Genomic DNA, 21,547 nt, shown 5'->3' on the forward strand with positions numbered 1-21,547 from the left:
ATGCTGTCTCAGGGTTATTAGCTGTCCCACAGCCCTGTCATTATGCTGTCTCGGGGTTATTAGCTGTCCCACCAGCCCTGTCATTATGCTGTCTCAGGGTTATTAGCTGTCCCACCAGCCCTGTCACTATGCTGTCTCAGGGTTATTAGCTGTCCCACCAGCCCTGTCACTATGCTGTCTCATGGTTATTAGCTGTCCCACCAGCCCTGTCATTATGCTGTCTCAGGGTTATTAGTTGTCCCACCAGCCCTGTCACTATGCTGTCTCAGGGTTATTAGCTGTCCCACCAGCCCTGTCATTATGCTGTCTCAGGGTTATTAGTTGTCCCACCAGCCCTGTCACTATGCTGTCTCAGGGTTATTAGCTGTCCCACCAGCCCTATCATTATGCTGTCTCAGGGTTATTAGTTGTCCCACCAGCCCTGTCACTATGCTGTCTCAGGGTTATTAGCTGTCCCACCAGCCCTGTCACTATGCTGTCTCAGGGTTATTAGCTGTCCCACCAGCCCTGTCATTATGCTGTCTCAGGGTTATTAGTTGTCCCACCAGCCCTGTCACTATGCTGTCTCAGGGTTATTAGCTGTCCCACCAGCCCTATCATTATGCTGTCTCAGGGTTATTAGCTGTCCCACCAGCCCTGTCACTATGCTGTCTCAGGGTTATTAGCTGTCCCACCAGCCCTGTCATTATGCTGTCTCAGGGTTATTAGCTGTCCCACCAGCCCTGTCATTATGCTGTCTCAGGGTTATTAGTTGTCCCACCAGCCCTGTCACTATGCTGTCTCAGGGTTATTAGCTGTCCCACCAGCCCTGTCACTATGCTGTATCATGGTTATTAGCTGTCCCACCAGCCCTGTCACTATGCTGTCTCAGGGTTATTAGCTGTCCCACCAGCCCTGTCATTATGCTGTCTCAGGGTTATTAGCTGAAACCCCTGTCACTATGCTGTCTCAGGGTTATTAGCTGTCCCACCAGCCCTGTCATTATGCTGTCTCAGGGTTATTAGCTGAAACCCCTGTCACTATGCTGTCTCAGGGTTATTAGCTGTCCCACCAGCCCTGTCATTATGCTGTCTCAGGGTTATTAGCTGTCCCACCAGCCCTGTCATTATGCTGTCTCAGGGTTATTAGCTGAAACCCCTGTCACTATGCTGTCTCAGGGTTATTAGCTGTCCCACCAGCCCTGTCATTATGCTGTCTCAGGGTTATTAGCTGTCCCACCAGCCCTGTCACTATGCTGTCTCAGGGTTATTAGCTGTCCCACCAGCCCTGTCATTATGCTGTCTCAGGGTTATTAGCTGTCCCACCAGCCCTGTCATTATGCTGTCTCAGGGTTATTAGCTGTCCCACCAGCCCTGTCATTATGCTGTCTCAGGGTTATTAGCTGAAACCCCTGTCACTATGCTGTCTCAGGGTTATTAGCTGTCCCACCAGCCCTGTCACTATGCTGTCTCATGGTTATTAGCTGTCCCACCAGCCCTGTCACTATGCTGTCTCAGGGTTATTAGCTGTCCCACCAGCCCTGTCACTATGCTGTCTCAGGGTTATTAGCTGTCCCACCAGCCCTGTCACTATGCTGTCTCATGGTTATTAGCTGTCCCACCAGCCCTGTCACTATGCTGTCTCATGGTTATTAGCTGTCCCACCAGCCCTGTCACTATGCTGTCTCATGGTTATTAGCTGTCCCACCAGCCCTGTCACTATGCTGTCTCATGGTTATTAGCTGTCCCACCAGCCCTGTCACTATGCTGTCTCATGGTTATTAGCTGTCCCACCAGCCCTGTCACTATGCTGTCTCAGGGTTATTAGTTGTCCCACCAGCCCTGTCACTATGCTGTCTCAGGGTTATTAGCTGTCCCACCAGCCCTGTCACTATGCTGTCTCATGGTTATTAGCTGTCCCACCAGCCCTGTCACTATGCTGTCTCAGGGTTATTAGCTGTCCCACCAGCCCTATCATTATGCTGTCTCATGGTTATTAGCTGTCCCACCAGCCCTGTCATTATGCTGTCTCAGGGTTATTAGCTGTCCCACCAGCCCTGTCACTATGCTGTCTCAGGGTTATTAGCTGTCCCACCAGCCCTGTCATTATGCTGTCTCAGGGTTATTAGCTGTCCCACCAGCCCTGTCATTATGCTGTCTCAGGGTTATTAGCTGTCCCACCAGCCCTGTCATTATGCTGTCTCAGGGTTATTAGCTGAAACCCCTGTCACTATGCTGTCTCAGGGTTATTAGCTGTCCCACCAGCCCTGTCACTATGCTGTCTCATGGTTGTAGCTGTCCCACCAGCCCTGTCTACTATGCTGTCTCAGGGTTATTAGCTGTCCCACCAGCCCTGTCACTATGCTGTCTCAGGGTTATTAGCTGTCCCACCAGCCCTGTCACTATGCTGTCTCATGGTTATTAGCTGTCCCACCAGCCCTGTCACTATGCTGTCTCATGGTTATTAGCTGTCCCACCAGCCCTGTCACTATGCTGTCTCATGGTTATTAGCTGTCCCACCAGCCCTGTCACTATGCTGTCTCATGGTTATTAGCTGTCCCACCAGCCCTGTCACTATGCTGTCTCATGGTTATTAGCTGTCCCACCAGCCCTGTCACTATGCTGTCTCAGGGTTATTAGTTGTCCCACCAGCCCTGTCACTATGCTGTCTCAGGGTTATTAGCTGTCCCACCAGCCCTGTCACTATGCTGTCTCATGGTTATTAGCTGTCCCACCAGCCCTGTCACTATGCTGTCTCAGGGTTATTAGCTGTCCCACCAGCCCTGTCACTATGCTGTCTCATGGTTATTAGCTGTCCCACCAGCCCTGTCACTATGCTGTCTCAGGGTTATTAGCTGTCCCACCCAGCCCTGTCACTATGCTGTCTCATGGTTATTAGCTGTCCCACCAGCCCTGTCATTATGCTGTCTCAGGGTTATTAGTTGTCCCACCAGCCCTGTCACTATGCTTGTCTCAGGGTTATTAGCTGTCCCACCAGCCCTGTCACTATGCTGTCTCATGGTTATTAGCTGTCCCACCAGCCCTGTCATTATGCTGTCTCAGGGTTATTAGTTGTCCCACCAGCCCTGTCACTATGCTGTCTCAGGGTTATTAGCTGTCCCACCAGCCCTATCATTATGCTGTCTCGGGGTTATTAGCTGTCCCACCAGCCCTGTCACTATGCTGTCTCAGGGTTATTAGCTGTCCCACCAGCCCTGTCACTATGCTGTCTCAGGGTTATTAGCTGTCCCACCAGCCCTGTCACTATGCTGTCTCAGGGTTATTAGCTGTCCCACCAGCCCTGTCACTATGCTGTCTCAGGGTTATTAGCTGTCCCACCAGCCCTGTCACTATGCTGTCTCATGGTTATTAGCTGTCCCACCAGCCCTGTCACTATGCTGTCTCAGGGTTATTGGCTGTCCCACCAGCCCTGTCTACTATGCTGTCTCAGGGTTATTAGCTGTCCCACCAGCCCCTGTCACTATGCTGTCTCATGGTTATTAGCTGTCCCACCAGCCCTGTCACTATGCTGTCTCATGGTTATTAGCTGTCCCACCAGCCCTGTCACTATGCTGTCTCATGGTTATTAGGCTGTCCCACCAGCCCTGTCACTATGCTGTCTCATGGTTATTAGCTGTCCCACCAGCCCTGTCACTATGCTGTCTCATGGTTATGGCTGTCCCACCAGCCCTGTCACTATGCTGTCTCAGGGTTATTAGTTGTCCCACCAGCCCTGTCACTATGCTGTCTCAGGGTTATTAGCTGTCCCACCAGCCCTGTCACTATGCTGTCTCCTGGTTATTAGCTGTCCCACCAGCCCTGTCACTATGCTGTCTCAGGGTTATTAGCTGTCCCACCAGCCCTGTCACTATGCTGTCTCATGGTTATTAGCTGTCCCACCAGCCCTGTCACTATGCTGTCTCAGGGTTATTAGCTGTCCCACCAGCCCTGTCACTATGCTGTCTCATGGTTATTAGCTGTCCCACCAGCCCTGTCATTATGCTGTCTCAGGGTTATTAGTTGTCCCACCAGCCCTGTCACTATGCTGTCTCAGGGTTATTAGCTGTCCCACCAGCCCTGTCACTATGCTGTCTCATGGTTATTAGCTGTCCCACCAGCCCTGTCATTATGCTGTCTCAGGGTTATTAGTTGTCCCACCAGCCCTGTCACTATGCTGTCTCAGGGTTATTAGCTGTCCCACCAGCCCTATCATTATGCTGTCTCGGGTTATTAGCTGTCCCACCAGCCCTGTCACTATGCTGTCTCAGGGTTATTAGCTGTCCCACCAGCCCTGTCACTATGCTGTCTCAGGGTTATTAGCTGTCCCACCAGCCCTGTCACTATGCTGTCTCAGGGTTATTAGCTGTCCCACCAGCCCTGTCACTATGCTGTCTCAGGGTTATGCTGTCCCACCAGCCCTGTCACTATGCTGTCTCAGGGTTATTAGCTGTCCCACCAGCCCTGTCACTATGCTGTCTCAGGGTTATTAGCTGTCCCACCAGCCCTGTCACTATGCTGTCTCAGGGTTATTAGCTGTACCACCAGCCCTGTCACTATGCTGTCTCAGGGTTATTAGCTGTCCCACCAGCCCTGTCACTATGCTGTCTCATGGTTATTAGCTGTCCCACCAGCCCTGTCATTATGCTGTCTCAGGGTTATTAGTTGTCCCACCAGCCCTGTCACTATGCTGTCTCAGGGTTATTAGCTGTCCCACCAGCCCTGTCACTATGCTGTCTCCATGGTTATTAGCTGTCCCACCAGCCCTGTCATTATGCTGTCTCAGGGTTATTAGTTGTCCCACCAGCCCTGTCACTATGCTGTCTCAGGGTTATTAGCTGTCCCACCAGCCCTATCATTATGCTGTCTCGGGGTTATTAGCTGTCCCACCAGCCCTGTCACTATGCTGTCTCAGGGTTATTAGCTGTCCCACCAGCCCTGTCACTATGCTGTCTCAGGGTTATTAGCTGTCCCACCAGCCCTGTCACTATGCTGTCTCATGGTTATTAGCTGTCCCACCAGCCCTGTCACTATGCTGTCTCAGGGTTATTAGCTGTCCCACCAGCCCTGTCACTATGCTGTCTCAGGGTTATTAGCTGTCCCACCAGCCCTGTCACTATGCTGTCTCAGGGTTATTAGTTGTCCCACCAGCCCTGTCACTATGCTGTCTCAGGGTTATTAGCTGTCCCACCAGCCCTGTCACTATGCTGTCTCAGGGTTATTAGTTGTCCCACCAGCCCTGTCACTATGCTGTCTCATGGTTATTAGCTGTCCCACCAGCCCTGTCATTATGCTGTCTCAGGGTTATTAGCTGTCCCACGACGCCAGGACAGCGGAGTCACTGACCACCTTCCGGAGACACTTGAAACCCTACCTCTTTAAGCAATACCTGGAATAGTATAATAGTAATCCTTCTACCCCCCCTTTACTACCACTGTCTTATGTCTAAACTAACACCATACTTATTTCACCTGCTAGCACGGACTTGTTTAAAGAAATGTACTTACTGTGATCAAGATGTGGTTGTCCCACTGGCTATCCTAAGTTGAATGCACCAATTTGTAAATCGCTCTGGATAAAAGCGTCTGCTAAATGACTTAAATGTAAAAAAAAAACAGCCCTGTCACTATGCTGTCTCAGGGTTATTAGCTGTCCCACCAGCCCTGTCATTATGCTGTCTCAGTGCAAATTGTCCGCGTAGCCATGATTAACTGTTCAGGAGTCTTATGGCTTGGGGGTAGAAGCTGTTGACCTAGACTTGGCACTCCGGTACCGCTTGCCGTGCGGTAGCAGAGAGAACAGTCTATGACTAGGGTGGCTGGTGTCTTTGACAATTTTGAAGGCCTTCCTCTGACACCGCCTGGTATAGAGGTCCTGGATGGCAGGAAGCTTGGCCCCAGTGATGTACTGGCCCGTACGCACTACCCTCTGTAGTGCCTTGCGGTCGGAGGCAGAGCAGTTGCCATACCAGGAGGTGATGCAACCAGTCAGGATGCTCTCGATGGTGCAGCTGTATAACTTTTTGAAGATCTGAGGACCCATGTCAAATGTTTTCAGTCTCCTGTGGGGGAATAAGTTTTGTCGTGCCCTCTTCACGACTGTCTTGGTGTGTTTGGACCATGATAGTTTGTTGGTGATGTGGACACCAAGGAACTTGAAGCTCTCAACCTGTTGCACTACAGCCCCGTCGATGAGAATGGGGACGTGCTCAGTCCTCTTTTTTTTCCTGTAGTCCACAATCATCTCCTTTGTCTTGATCACGTTGAGGGAGAGGTTGTTATCCTGGCACCACACGGCCAGATCTCTGACCTCCTCCCTATAGGCTGTCTCATCGTTGTCGGCAAACTTAATGATGGTGTTGGAGTCGTGCCTGGCCATGCAGTCATGGGTGAACGGGGAGTACAGGAGGGGACTGAGCACGCACCCCTGAGGGGCCCCCGTGTTGAGGATCAGCGTGGCAGATGTGTTGTTACCTACCCTTACCACCTGGGAGGCCCGTCAGGAAATCCAGGATCCAGTTGTAAGAGGGAGGTGTTTATCCCAGGATCCTTTAGCTTAGTGATGAGCTTTGAGGGCACTATGGTGTTGAACGCTGAGCTGTAGTCAATGAATAGCATTCTCACGTAGGTGTTCCTTTTGTCCAGGTGGGAAAGGGCAGTGTGGAGTGCAATAGAGATTGCATCATCTGTGGATCTGTTGGGGCAGTATGCAAATTGGAGTGGGTCTAGGGATTCTGGGATAATGGTGTTGATGTGAGCCATGACCAGCCTTTCAAAGCACTTCATGGCTACAGACGTGAGTGCTACAGGTCGGTAGTCATTTAGGCAGGTTATCTTAGTGTCCTTGGGCACAGGGACTGTGGTGGTCTGCTTGAAACATGTTGGTATTACAGACTCAGTCAGGGACATGTTGAAAATGTCAGTGAAGACACTTGCAAGTTGGTCAGCACATGCTCGGAGTACACGTCCTGGTAATCCATCTAGCCCTGCGGCCTTGTGAATGTTGACCTGCTTAAAAGTCTTACTCACATCGGCTACGGAGAGCGTGATCACATTGTCATCCGGAACAGCTGGTGCTCTCATGCATGCTTCAGTATTGCTTGCCTCGAAGCGAGCATAGAAGTGATTTAGCTTGTCTGGTAGGCTTGTGTCACTGGGCAGCTCCCGGCTGTGCTTCCCTTTGTAGTCTGTAATAGTTTTCAAGCCCTGCCACATCCGACGAGCGTCAGAGCCGGTGTAGTACAATTCAATCTTAGTCCTGTATTGACTCTTTGCCTGTTTGATGGTTCGTCGGAGGGCATAGCGGGATTTCTTATAAGCGTCCGTGTTAGAGTCCCGCTCCTTGAAAGCAGCAGCTCTACCCTTTAGCTCAGTGCGGATGTTGCCTGTAATCCATGGCTTCTGGTTGGGGTATGTACGTACGGTCACTGTGGGGACGACGTCATCGATGCACTTATTGATGAAGCCAGTGACTGATGTGGCGTACTCCTCAATCATATGCCTATCTGGGATAAACGTTGTCAATGCATGACATTTAGGCTACATGACTGACTAAGCATAGCCTATGTGACTGACTAGGCATATGCTATGTGACTGACTAAAGCACTACTATAGTGTTATAACACCTGAAGACAACACTGAAAGGATTTTAAAATGCCACTTCAACATTTCAATTCAAAACAACTTGTGTAAGACACTGTGCAGCTGGACTTTGCCTTCAACATTGTCTACAAGGCCAAAGCTCTGAGAGTAGGCCATGCCATGCTGTTCACAGGGAGAGGAAATAAAGACAGCATCTCCATCTTGTGGTGGGAAGCAGATCAACAGCACTATAGAACGAGTGAGATGGCCCATAGGCAAGTCTACTACTATGGGCTAGAAGGCCAGAGTGTAAGCATTCTCTTCAGTGCCTCAGGCTAGCAACCAATTAAGCCTCTACATCTGCATTGCTTACTCTCTGGGGTTTTAGGCTCGGTTTCTGTATAGGCGCTTTGTGACAACTGCTGTTGTAAAAAGGGCTCTATAAATAAACGCAACGCTAAATGCTTTTTTTGGAACCTGGATGGGATACTAATGGATGGCAGTTTTTCTGAGATGTGTGGTTGCTTAGAAAAAAATCTGACAACCGCTACATTTTCTTTATGCTGGGGACAGACTATGGATTACATTTGTTCGCAAAAGCCTGTATCACAACTTGTCAATCTAAAGAATAAAGATCAATTTCCTGATTGGAGGTATCAAGTGAGGGATTAAATTGATTACAAAAACTAATACATACGGTACGTAAGCTTCTAATGCATCTGGTAAATAAACTTCTGACCGTGGGATGATCTCAACTATATCCTCCTCGCGTCCTCTCGCCCCTCTCCTCGCCTCCTTCTCAAACTACATTGGATGAGAGAGCTAGAGGTCCCGCCCATCTGACCCTCTCCTTCAATGGGTTTTGAGAAGAAGTAGAGAGTAGAGAGGATGCGAGGAGGAGGGTACAATTAAGATGTTTCCATTGACATTTGCGCATGCTTTATGGATCTGTCACGTGACGAGCGTCCGGTTTAAGTTGATAAACACGGAAGTGGGACAGGGCTTCATGAAATGGAAAAACAAGTTCTTACCGCACCGCCTCACAAAGTGTTATGACACAGTCATTACCGATTATTTTTAACCGTACACAATCTTAGTTTACGCGCTTTCTGCTGTTATCGTGAAATAACCGTAATTATTTATAGTTCTGCTGTAGACTAGTTGAGCACAATGAACAACCGTATTGCTGCTGTGATAACACTATGCATTGGAATGCAGGTGAATGGCGCTTTGGATTTCGAGAAAACGCGCACGGCATATTCTGCAAAGGCGAGTGAAATATCTTTACATTTATTCAAATGTTGTTCAATAACCTACTCTATCAATTCATTATGTATAGTACATTAACATAGACTATTCAATATTATTGCACAGATCTTTGGGTTCTCATGGGAGAACTGCGGTAAGCCAGACGACCCAGCGGTTCTGAAGACCCTAGCCCTGTCCCCGGACCCCATCACAGTTCCAGGGGACCTGACGGCCAGTGCTTCCGGGACCACAACGGTTGAGCTGGCCGCTCCCCTCGCTGTTAGTACTAAGAATGCACCAAGGGTCTCCTCTTCAAATGATGAAATTAGATCTTGAATGCTATTTGATTACCTATGAAGTATACTGATTTATTTAGGTAACTAGCAGTGGTGGGAAAAGTACCCAATTGTCATACTTAAGTAAAAGTAAAGATACCTTAATGGAAAATTACTCAAGTAAAAGTGAAAGTCACCCAGTAAAATACTACTTGAGTAAAAGTCTAAAAGTACTTAGTTTTAAATATACTTAAGTATCAAAAGTAAATGTAATTGCTAAAATATGCTTAAGTATCAAAAGTAAAAGTACAAGTATAAATAATTTCAAATTCCTTATATAAAGCAAACCAGACAAAATCATTTTCTTGTTTTATTAATTTACGGATAGCCAAGGGCACGCTCCAACACTCAGACATCATTTACAAACGAAGCATGTGTTTAGTGAGTCTGCCAGATCAGAGGCAGTAGGGATGACCAGGGATGTTCTCTTGATAAGTGTGTGAATTAGGCAATTGTCCTGTCCTGCTAAGCATTCAAAATGTAACGAGTACTTTTGAGTGTCAGGGAAAATGTATGGAGTAAAAAGTACATAATTTTCTTTAGGAATGTAGTGAAGTAAAAGTAAAAGTTGTCAAAACATTTATATAGTAAAGCAAAGTACAGATACACCAAACAACTACTTAAGTAGTACTTTAAAGTATTTTTACTTAAGGACTTTACACCACTGGTAGCTAGTGAATGTGATTAACCAACCATTCGTTTTTTCGAGGTAGGCATATGGTATTGCACGTCTTTAATATATACATACACTACCAGTCAAAAGTTTGGACACCTACTCATTCAAGGGTTTTTCTTTATTTTTACTATTTTTTATATTGTAGAATAATAGTGAAGACATCAAAACTATGAAATAACACATATGGAATCATGTAGTAAACCAAAAAGTGTTAAACAATTCAAAATATATTTTATATTTGAGATTCTTCAAATAGCCACCTTTTGCCTTGATGACAGCTTTGCACACTCTTGGCATTCTCTCAACCAGCTTCACCTGGAATGCTTTTCCAACAGTCTTGAAGGAGTTCCCACATATGCTGAGTACTTGTTGGCTGCTTTTCCTTCACTCTGCGGTCCAACTCATCCCAAACCATCTCAATTGGGTTGAGGTCGGGGGATTGTGGAGGCCAGGTCATCTGATGCAGCACTCCATCACTCTCCTTCTTGGTAAAATAGCACTTACACAGCCTGGAGGTGTGTTGGGTCATTGTCCTGTTGAAAAACAAATGATAGTCCCAATAAGCCCAAACCAGATGGGATGGCGTATCACTGCATAATTCTGTGGTAGCCATGCTGGTAAAGTGTGCCTTGAATTCTAAATAAATCACAGACAGTGTCACCAGCAAAGCACCCCCACACCATAACACCTCCTCCTCCATGCTTTACGATGGGAACTACACATGCGTAGATCATCCATTCACCCACTCCGCGTCTCACATGGACACAGCGGTTGGAACCCAAAATCTCCAATTTGGACTCCAGACCAAAGGACAAATTTCCACCGGTCTAATGTCCATTGCTCGTGTTTCTTGGCCCAAGCAGGTCTCTTCTTCTTATTGGTGTCCTTTAGTAGTGGTTTCTTTGCAGCAATTCGACCATGAAGGCCTGATTCACACAGTCCCCTCTGAACAGTTGATGTTGAGATGTGTCTGTTACTTGAACTCTGTGAAGCATTTATTTTGGCTGCAATTTCTGAGGCTGGTAACTCTAATGAACTTATCCTCTGCTGCATAGGTAACTCTGGGTCTTCCATTCCTGTGACGGTCCTCATGAGAGTCAGTTTCATCATAGCGCTTGATGGTTTTTGCGACTGCACTTGAAGAAACTTTAAAAGTTCTTGAAATGTTCCTTATTGACTGACTTAAAGTAATGATGGACTGTCGTTTCTCTTTGCTTATTTGAGCTGTTCTTGCCATAATATGGACATGGTCTTTTACCAAATAGGGCTATCTTCTGTATAACCCCCCCTACCTTGTCACAACACAACTGATTGGCTCAAACGCATTAAGAAGGAAATAAATTCCACCAATTAACTTTTAACAAGGCACACCTGTTAATTGATATGCATTCCAGGTGACTACCTCATGAAGCTGGTTGAGAGAATGCCAAGATTGTGCAAAGCTGTCATCAAGGCAAAGGGTGGCTATTTGAAGAATCTCAAATATAAAATATATTTTGATTTGTTTAACAATTTTTTGGTTACTATTAGATTCCATTAGTGTTATTTCATAGTTGTGATGTCTTCACTTTTATTCTACAGTGTAGAAAATAGTAAAAATAAAGAAAAACCCTGGAATGAGTAGGTGTGTCCAAACTTTTGACTGGTACTGTATATATAGAATGAATAGGCTCTTCGTGGATAAAAATGGTCACCGTGAAAACCAGTTATACACACTATAGCCCTACTAAATAAGATACCATCAGTTCTTCCTGAAAAACGTACCAACAGGGAATTGAAAGCTTTTACTTAGTCATATCAGTCTGTAGGCCTATTCAGACATGTGATAGCCTGTTCCACTTTGTCTGTGTGTGTCTATTGTTGGCTCTGGGTGGCTCTGTGTTCTTCTGGGTGGCTCTGTGTTCTTCTGGGGGGCTCTGTGTTCTTCTGGGTGGCTCTGTGTTCTTCTGGGGGGCTCTTTGTTCTTCTGGGTGGCTCTGTGTTCTTCTGGGTGGCTCTGTGTTCTTCTGGGTGGCTCTGTGTTCTTCTGGGGGGCTCTGTGTTCTTCTGGGTGGCTCTGTGTTCTTCTGGGTGGCTCTGTGTTCTTCTGGGTGGCTCTGTGTTCTTCTGGGTGGCTCTGTGTTCTTCTGGGTGGCTCTGTGTTCTTCTGGGTGGCTCTGTGTTCTTCTGGGGGGCTCTATGTTCTTCTGGGGGGCTCTGTGTACTTCTGGGTGCTTCTGAGTGCCTCTGGGTGCTTCTGAGTGCCTCTGGGTGCTGTGTTGTTAAACAGGTGTAAACTTGCCTGGGGGAGGTTTGTCTGACTCACTGATCCCATGAGCTTCATGTGAGCAGCTCACCACATAAACCCCTGCTTTGCTGCACTGATGGCCCAAATAGATATGAAATGTACAGTAGACTTCCTGATTCAATGCTCACCCTTACAATGCAGAGTTCACAAGAGAAGGAATGGCATTGGCAGTGGTGATGGCAATGTTCTGATCAAGAATGCACCAATGTAATATTGTTGCATTTTGAAAGTTTTTGCAACAGACAGCTTTCACGTACTGGACATTCAGTTGTTCCCAACTTGTATTGTTTTAGTTGATGCAATGCAATGCAGAGAAGACTGACTTGACTGTTTTACTGGAAATCAATCACTTAGATCACAGTGTCAGATTATTCCTTTCCTTCCAATTGCTATAGCCTACCCCTAATTCTCTCTAACAATGGTGACATCATTGCAAGGGAAGAATAGAAGAGTTTCTGCTTTGCTCTAAACGACTAGGGTGCAACGTTCAAGTCAACAATAACCTGACATTAGACAGGTTTCTAAAACACCACAGTACTGGTCCTGTTTTCTCCTCTTCGGTAATTTGACCAAGCTTGGCGGTACGTCTGTAAAATACAGTTTTATTGACAGAACCTGTGAATTATATACTTTGTTTTTCATAACATCAAAGTTTACCGGCCCTATTTAGGATGCACATTGGCCAGTCAAACGTTGTAGAGTAGTCGAATAACAGCATTTAGTCCATAGGTAGACGTAACCTTGTGCTGGCCTACCTGGTGGATAGGCATACTGTTACTGCAGACATCCCAGTTAACTGGCCCTATATATTTATCTCCTCTTAGGTGAACGTGACGCTGGAGAAGGAGGTGGCAGGGTTCTGGGTCAAAGTCCCGTGTCTGGAAGAGATAGGGAGCTGCCACTACACAGACGGCTGTGACCTGCTCAACCAGCTGATACCGCCCGGAACGGACTGTCCCGAACCTCTACACACCTACGGCATCCCCTGCCGCTGTCCCTTTAAAGCTGTGAGTCTATACTGTAGTTCATATCCTGCCGCTGTCCCTTTAAAGCTGTGAGTCTATACTGTAGTTCATATCCTGCCGCTGTCCCTTTAAAGCTGTGAGTCTATACTGTAGTTCATATCCTGCCACTGCCCCTTTAAAGCTGTGAGTCTATACTGTAGTTCATATCCTGCCACTGCCCCTTTAAAGCTGTGAGTCTATACTGTAGTTCATATCCTGCCACTGTCCCTTTAAAGCTGTGAGTCTATACTGTAGTTCATATCCTGCCGCTGCCCCTTTAAAGCTGTGAGTCTATACTGTAGTTCATATCCTGCCACTGCCCCTTTAAAGCTGTGAGTCTATACTGTAGTTCATATCCTGCCACTGCCCCTTTAAAGCTGTGAGTCTATACTATAGTTCATATCCTGACACTGTCCCTTTAAAGCTGTGAGTCTATACTGTAGTTCATATCCTGCCACTGTCCCTTTAAAGCTGTGAGTCTATACTGTAGTTCATATCCTGCCGCTGTCCCTTTAAAGCTGTGAGTCTATACTGTAGTTCATATCCTGCCACTGCCCCTTTAAAGCTGTGAGTCTATACTGTAGTTCATATCCTGCCACTGTCCCTTTAAAGCTGTGAGTCTATACTGTAGTTCATATCCTGCCGCTGCCCCTTTAAAGCTGTGAGTCTATACTGTAGTTCATATCCTGCCACTGTCCCTTTAAAGCTGTGAGTCTATACTGTAGTTCATATCCTGCCACTGCCCCTTTAAAGCTGTGAGTCTATACTGTAGTTCATATCCTGCCACTGTCCCTTTAAAGCTGTGAGTCTATACTGTAGTTCATATCCTGCCACTGTCCCTTTAAAGCTGTGAGTCTATACTGTAGTTCATATCCTGCCACTGCCCCTTTAAAGCTGTGAGTCTATACTGTAGTTCATATCCTGCCACTGCCCCTTTAAAGCTGTGAGTCTATACTGTAGTTCATATCCTGCCACTGTCCCTTTAAAGCTGTGAGTCTATACTGTAGTTCATATCCTGCCACTGCCCCTTTAAAGCTGTGAGTCTATACTGTAGTTCATATCCTGCCACTGCCCCTTTAAAGCTGTGAGTCTATACTGTAGTTCATATCCTGCCACTGCCCCTTTAAAGCTGTGAGTCTATACTGTAGTTCATATCCTGCCACTGCCCCTTTAAAGCTGTGAGTCTATACTGTAGTTCATATCCTGCCACTGTCCCTTTAAAGCTGTGAGTCTATACTGTAGTTCATATCCTGCCACTGTCCCTTTAAAGCTGTGAGTCTATACTGTAGTTCATATCCTGCCGCTGTCCCTTTAAAGCTGTGAGTCTATACTGTAGTTCATATCCTGCCACTGCCCCTTTAAAGCTGTGAGTCTATACTGTAGTTCATATCCTGCCACTGCCCCTTTAAAGCTGTGAGTCTATACTGTAGTTCATATCCTGCCACTGTCCCTTTAAAGCTGTGAGTCTATACTGTAGTTCATATCCTGCCGCTGTCCCTTTAAAGCTGTGAGTCTATACTGTAGTTCATATCCTAGCCACTGTCCCTTTAAAGCTGTGAGTCTATACTGTAGTTCATATCCTGCCACTGCCCCTTTAAAGCTGTGAGTCTATACTGTAGTTCATATCCTGCCACTGTCCCTTTAAAGCTGTGAGTCTATACTGTAGTTCATATCCTGCCACTGCCCCTTTAAAGCTGTGAGTCTATACTGTAGTTCATATCCTGCCTCTGTCCCTTTAAAGCTGTGAGTCTATACTGTAGTTCATATCCTAGCCACTGTCCCTTTAAAGCTGTGAGTCTATACTGTAGTTCATATCCTGCCACTGTCCCTTTAAAGCTGTGAGTCTATACTGTAGTTCATATCCTGCCACTGCCCCTTTAAAGCTGTGAGTCTATACTGTAGTTCTGTCAATGTTCTTCCATTTGGTGCCTTTTGAACACAACCTTTCTACATGGTATGTGATGTAGAAAGTACCTGTTCCTCCAGTGGTTAACGCTTAGGCTACTTCTCTCTTTCATATCATGTTCAGTGCAATGTAATGAATGTCCGTTGACAGCACTGTGAATGATTGGTAACAGAGTGCTGCTTGTTGTACAGCAGCTAGCCAAACAACAAAGTTCAAAACGTTCTCTGAATGTTCTGAACATTTGCACTTTAGCGTTCTCTTGCTCAGTGCTCATTCTGTTTTTCTCCAGGATACGTTTTTCTGTTTACTCAATGTCTATTGTGTTCAAATGACCTATTTTCTCTCTCCTAAGGGTGCATACCTTTCTATACAGTAAAACATGCTTTACTCAAAGGCTGTATCCCAAAATGGCACTCTATCCCTATATATACTTTGACTAAGATGCACTACCTTTGAATAGAGCCCTATGGGCCTTGGTCAAAAGTAGTGCACTATATAGCGAATAGGGTGCCATTTGGGACACAGAGAAAGTGTATTGTTTAAACCTTTATTTCCTGTCTGTTCTAAGGGGGTGTACACACTACCAGAGTCAGATTTCTACCTCCCTGACATTGACCTTCCCTACTGGCTGACCAACGGACACTACAGAGTACAGGGAGTGCTGGGAGCTGTGGGGAAAGAACTGGGCTGCCTCAAAATCACCTTCGCTGTCCACTCTAATAACTAAACGGTGGATAAATGACCTTCTCTATCCACTCTAATTAAATGGTGGATACAGGGAACATAATGTACCATTCAGTGAGCTGGTGTACTGACACGTTGTCTTCTTTATTCTCAAGGGAACTTCTACTGTAGTTTAGGACACGATTCAGGCTCACTTTCAGGTAAAACGGTTAAGTTGAGTGATTTTGCATGGCTACCCCCTGGCTACCCCCTGGCTTCCCCCTGGCCACCCCCTGGCTACCCCATGGCTACCCCCTGCTGGCTTCCTACTGTACTGCTATGAACTTGTCATAACCGTGTGATTATTTTTCAGAATGTTTTACGCTGTCTTTTTTAAATTAGATTTATTGTCAAGGGTGAATGGCTGCTTCTATTGCTCATTGGTTTTTACCCTAGGCATGGTACTGGTCACATGACTAGTAGTTTTAGGAGTTTTTATTGTGCCATAGTGGTTTCTGGCTGACGCTTACTGTGTCATAGTTTTTGGTTTCATGGGTCATAATGATGCTACTTGGTGACACTTCTGATTTTACAACACATGGGAATATGTTGTTCTTCCTGTTGATTGTGAAAAAATCTTTTTTTATATATATATATATATATAAAGGTGTTTTATTGTTGACATGTTCAAAGTGCCTAAATAGATGCTTCTGGAATGGGGGTCTACGAACCAGGTGGGACTGTGTGAAAGGGAAATGGCATGAACACAGACAATCAATTCCCTCCCTCATATGATACCAAAAGGCTAATCCTATTCTATAACCAGTTAAAGTGTTCTAAGAAATATAAGTGCACTTCCTATCATAAAAATAATTATTCGAATGAAATGGTAATCAAGTATAGAAGTCTTTAGGAATCAACACGAAGAATTGCACCTTGATTATTTAGAAATGAAATGCTTACTACTGTAACAAATCAGCATGATGCTGGTCAATATTTCACTGTAAAACCATTTTTTCAATAAAATTATATCCAATATGTTGGTAAGTCTTTGTTTTCTGAAATGCAGTAATGTATTGCGCAGTCAGGGTGTCCAGGATTTGAACCTCTTCAGTTTCACAGGATGGCCGCAGGATGGCATTAGTGGTTAAATGTTAATTACATGACACTTCCTGTATGTACCCTCCCCTCATGTCTATAAACTTCCTGTATGTACCCTCCCCTCATGTCTATAAACTTCCTGTATGTACCCTCCCCTCATGTCTATAAACTTCCTGTATGTACCCTCCCCTCATGTCTATAAACTTCCAGTATGTACCCTCCCCTCATGTCTATAAACTTCCTGTATGTACCCTCCCCTCATGTCTATAAACTTCCTGTATGTACCCTCCCCTCATGTCTATAAACTTCCTGTATGTACCCTCCCCTCATGTCTATAAACTTCCTGTATGTACCCTCCCCTCATGTCTATAAACTTCCTGTATGTACCCTCCCTCATGTCTATAAACTTCCAGTATGTACCCCTCCCTCATGTCTATAAACTTCCTGTATGTACCCTCCCCTCATGTCTATAAACTTCCTGTATGTACCCTCCCCTCATGTCTATAAACTTCCTGTATGTACCCTCCCCTCATGTCTATAAACTTCCAGTATGTACCCTCCCTCATGTCTATAAACTTCCTGTATGTACCCTCCCCTCATGTCTATAAACTTCCTGTATGTACCCTCCCGTCATGTCTATAAACTTCCTGTATGTACCCTCCCGTCATGTCTATAAACTTCCTGTATGTACCCTCCCCTCATGTCTATAAACTTCCAGTATGTACCCTCCCCTCATGTCTATAAACTTCCTGTATGTACCCTCCCCTCATGTCTATAAACTTCCTGTATGTACCCTCCCGTCATGTCTATAAACTTCCAGTATGTACCCTCCCCTCATGTCTATAAACTTCCTGTATGTACCCTCCCCTCATGTCTATAAACTTCCTGTATGTACCCTCCCCTCATGTCTATAAACTTCCTGTATGTACCCTCCCCTCATGTCTATAAACTTCCTGTATGTACCCTCCCCTCATGTCTATAAACTTCCTGTATGTACCCACCCCTCATGTTTATAAACTTCCTGTATGTACCCTCCCCTCATGTCTATAAACTTCCTGTATGTACCCTCCCCTCATGTCTATAAACTTCCGGTATGTACCCTCCCCTCATGTCTATAAACTTCCTGTATGTACCGTCCCCTCATGTCTATAAACTTCCTGTATGTACCCACCCCTCATGTCTATAAACTTCCTGTATGTACCCTCCCCTCATGTCTATAAACGTCCTGTATGTACCCTCCCCTCATGTCTATAAACTTCCTGTATGTACCCTCCCCTCATGTCTATAAACTTCCAGTATGTACCCTCCCCTCATGTCTATAAACTTCCTGTATGTACCCTCCCCTCATGTCTATAAACTTCCTGTATGTACCCACCCCTCATGTCTATAAACTTCCTGTATGTACCCTCCCCTCATGTCTATAAACTTCCTGTATGTACCCTCCCCTCATGTCTATAAAGTTCCAGTATGTACCCTCCCCTCATGTCTATAAACTTCCTGTATGTACCCTCCCGTCATGTCTATAAACTTCCTGTATGTACCCTCCCCTCATGTCTATAAACTTCCTGTATGTACCCTCCCGTCATGTCTATAAACTTCCAGTATGTACCCTCCCCTCATGTCTATAAACTTCCTGTATGTACCCTCCCCTCATGTCTATAAACTTCCTGTATGTACCCTCCCCTCATGTCTATAAACTTCCTGTATGTACCCTCCCCTCATGTCTATAAACTTCCTGTATGTACCCTCCCCTCATGTCTATAAACATCAGCCAGGGGCACTATAGGCTGTCTCTCAATCTGGTGAGTGGAAATGTAACATACCGGTAGTATTTTATGTCACTTACTTGACACTACGTGGAGGCAATACTAAAACAAAGACTATGATTGAGGAAAGCACTGTGTACATAATGCTACAGTCCTCTGTTGTAGCTAGAGGGAAATATAAAGCACTGTGTACAGTGTACCTCCTACCCTCCTGATGTCTGGTCCTCCTACCCTCCTGATGTCTGACCCTCCTACCCTCCTGATGTCTGGTCCTCCTACCCTCCTGATGTCTGGTCCTCCTACCCTCCTGATGTCTGGTCCTCCTACCCTCCTGATGTCTGGTCCTCCTACCCTCCTGATGTCGGGTCCTCCTACCCTCCTGATGTCTGGTCCTCCTACCCTCCTGATGTCTGGTCCTCCTACCCTCCTGATGTCTGGTCCTCCTACCCTCCTGATGTCTGGTCCTCCTACCCTCCTGATGTCGGGTCCTCCTACCCTCCTGATGTCTGACCCTCCAACCCTCCTGATGTCGGGTCCTCCTACCCTCCTGATGTCTGGTCCTCCTACCCTCCTGATGTCTGACCCTCCTACCCTCCTGATGTCTGGTTCTCCTACCCTCCTGATGTCTGACCCTCCTACCCTCCTGATGTCTGACCCTCCTACCCTCCTGATGTCTGGTCCTCCTACCCTCCTGATGTCTGACCCTCCTACCCTCCTGATGTCTGACCCTCCTACCCTCCTGATGTCTGACCCTCCTACCCTCCTGATGTCTGACCCTCCTACCCTCCTGATGTCTGACCCTCCTACCCTCCTGATGTCTGACCCTCCTACCCTCCTGATGTCTGACCCTCCTACCCTCCTGATGTCTGACCCTCCTACCCTCCTGATGTCTGACCCTCCTACCCTCCTGATGTCTGACCCTCCTACCCTCCTGATGTCTGGTCCTCCTACCCTCCTGATGTCTGACCCTCCTACCCTCCTGATGTCTGGTCCTCCTACCCTCCTGATGTCTGACCCTCCTACCCTCCTGAGGGCCCTCCTACCCTGCTGCCCCACGTCCCATGCCTCAGCTTTATGATGGTTTATTATACCCTAGACCTTTACGCCTCCACAATCACTCTCTGTTTATTCTAGGGCAGGGGCGTGACTTTCCAAATGCCAAGTCCTATAATAATACACTGTACCGCTGATCACTGTGAAGACAATGTGTATTAGGCTACGGTAGACTACTTCTAAAATCCATGCATGATGGATGTTTTACATCTACTTATAAACTCTTATACGTACACTATCGGTCAAAAGTTTTACAACACCTACTCATTCAAGGGTTTTTCTTAATTTTTTACTATTTTCTACGCAGTAGAATAATAGTGAAGACATCAAAACTATGAAATAGCACATGTGGAATCATGTAGTAACCAAAAAAAAGTGTTAAACGAATCAAAATATATGTTATATTTGAGATTCTTCAAATAGCCACCCTTTGCCTTGATGACAGCTTTGCACACGCTTGGCATTCTCTCAACCAGCTTCATGAGGTAGTCACCTGGAATGCATTTCAATTAACAGTTATGTCTTCTTTAAAGTTAATTTGTGGAATTTCTTTCCTTCTTAAACAGAACAATGACCCAACACACCTCCAGGCTGTGTAAGGGCTATTTTATCAAGAAGGAGAGTGATGGAGTGCTGCATCAGATGACCTCAACCCAATTGAGATGGTTTGGGGCGGCAGGTAGCTTAGTGGGTAAGAGCGTTGTGCCAGTAACCGAAAGGTCGCTGGTTCTAATCCCCGAGCCGACTAGGTGAAAAATCTGTCGGTGTGCCCTTAAGCAAGGCACTTAACCCTAATTGCTCCTGTAAGTCGCTCTGGATAAGAGCGTCTGCTAAATGACTAAAATGTAAATGTAAATGGATGAAGAGTGAAGTAAAAGCAGCCAACAAGTGCTTAGCATATGTGGGTACTCCTTCAAGACTGTTGGAAAAGCATTCCAGGTGAAGCTAGGTGAGAGAATGCCAAGAGTGTGCAAAGCTGTCATCAAGGCAAAGGGTGTCTATTTGAAGAATCTCAAATATAAAATATATTTTCATTTGTTTAACACTTTTTTTGGTTACTACATGATTCCATATGTGTTATATCATAGATTTGATGTCTTCACTATTATTCTACAATGTAGAAAATAGTAAAAAATAAAGAAAGACCTTGAATGAGTAGTGTAGGAGAAAGTGTAACTAAATATCCAGCTTGTATAAACAGTTATTGGCTCTTACGTAAAATCCCATATTCACACATACAATGACCTCAATAGTCTTAGCCTACTGTTCATTAAATATTTGGAAGTAGTCCAACCTAATACACATTGTCTTCAAAATGATCAGCACCCTAAGCATATGATTATAGAATTGGTATTAGAAAGTCATGGCTCTATAATCTTAAAAATATGGGACTTGTTTTTGTTTTTTTCTTTATTTCCACCTTAACTTTGAGAAAGTAATAATTTCCTGTCCTGGTGCCTAGTAACGAAAAGGAAGGATGTCACTTCCCTTCTCCTCCCTCTTTCCATTGTCCATTGAGGCCCTCTTTCTCAGATAAATGATTAGGCCTACCAATGACAATGACCCTTCCAGATGATCTCTTTCCTCTTTCCAGTGTTCTTTCCAGAGGCCTTATCGAGGATAGCCTGGTCCCAGATCAGGTTTTGCTGTTTTGCCAACTCCTACGGTCATTGTCACGCTGGACGAACATCAGTTGGCAAGACAGCACCAACAGATCTGGGACCAGGCTATGATGAGGCCTCTTCCTCTGATCAATGCTGACCAATGACCCTTCCAGATTATCCCTGTGTTTAGTCAGATTGTGTTGAATAAGTGCTGGAATGACATTGACATATTGTTTTTCCTGTAGATAGCAGTGCAAACTCTACATTGTATCCGACAGCTTGTCCCTCTGATTGTAACCAAGGGAGAGTATGGCCCCGTACACACTCACGTTATGCAACTGATGTGCAA

At 45.7% G+C, this 21,547-nt stretch overlaps 1 protein-coding gene across 1 annotated transcript; it reads left to right on the forward strand.

The window, feature by feature from the left end:
• The first annotated feature begins 8,522 nt into the window (after window positions 1-8,522).
• On the forward strand, window positions 8,523-16,712 carry LOC121530843 (ganglioside GM2 activator). Its single transcript, XM_041836129.1, has 4 exons — window positions 8,523-8,824; window positions 8,930-9,082; window positions 12,926-13,108; window positions 15,580-16,712. Exons 1-4 carry the CDS (start codon window positions 8,726-8,728, stop codon window positions 15,736-15,738), a joined length of 594 nt encoding a protein of 197 aa, XP_041692063.1. The 5' UTR covers window positions 8,523-8,725; the 3' UTR covers window positions 15,739-16,712.
• The last annotated feature ends 4,835 nt before the right edge of the window (window positions 16,713-21,547 follow it).

Source organism: Coregonus clupeaformis, chromosome 2, assembly GCF_020615455.1.
Source record: "Coregonus clupeaformis isolate EN_2021a chromosome 2, ASM2061545v1, whole genome shotgun sequence".
Lineage (NCBI taxonomy): Eukaryota > Metazoa > Chordata > Actinopteri > Salmoniformes > Salmonidae > Coregonus > Coregonus clupeaformis.

What these genes read in the sequence shown, in the direction of transcription:
- LOC121530843 (XM_041836129.1), top strand. Translation starts at nt 8,726, where the DNA reads ATGAACAACCGTATTGCTGCTGTGATAACACTATGCATTGGAATGCAG. An exon ending in GCACGGCATATTCTGCAAAG is followed by an intron (nt 8,825 to 8,929) that starts GCGAGTGAAATA and finishes ATTATTGCACAG; the next exon opens with ATCTTTGGGTTCTCATGGGA. An exon ending in AGCTGGCCGCTCCCCTCGCT is followed by an intron (nt 9,083 to 12,925) that starts GTTAGTACTAAG and finishes ATCTCCTCTTAG; the next exon opens with GTGAACGTGACGCTGGAGAA.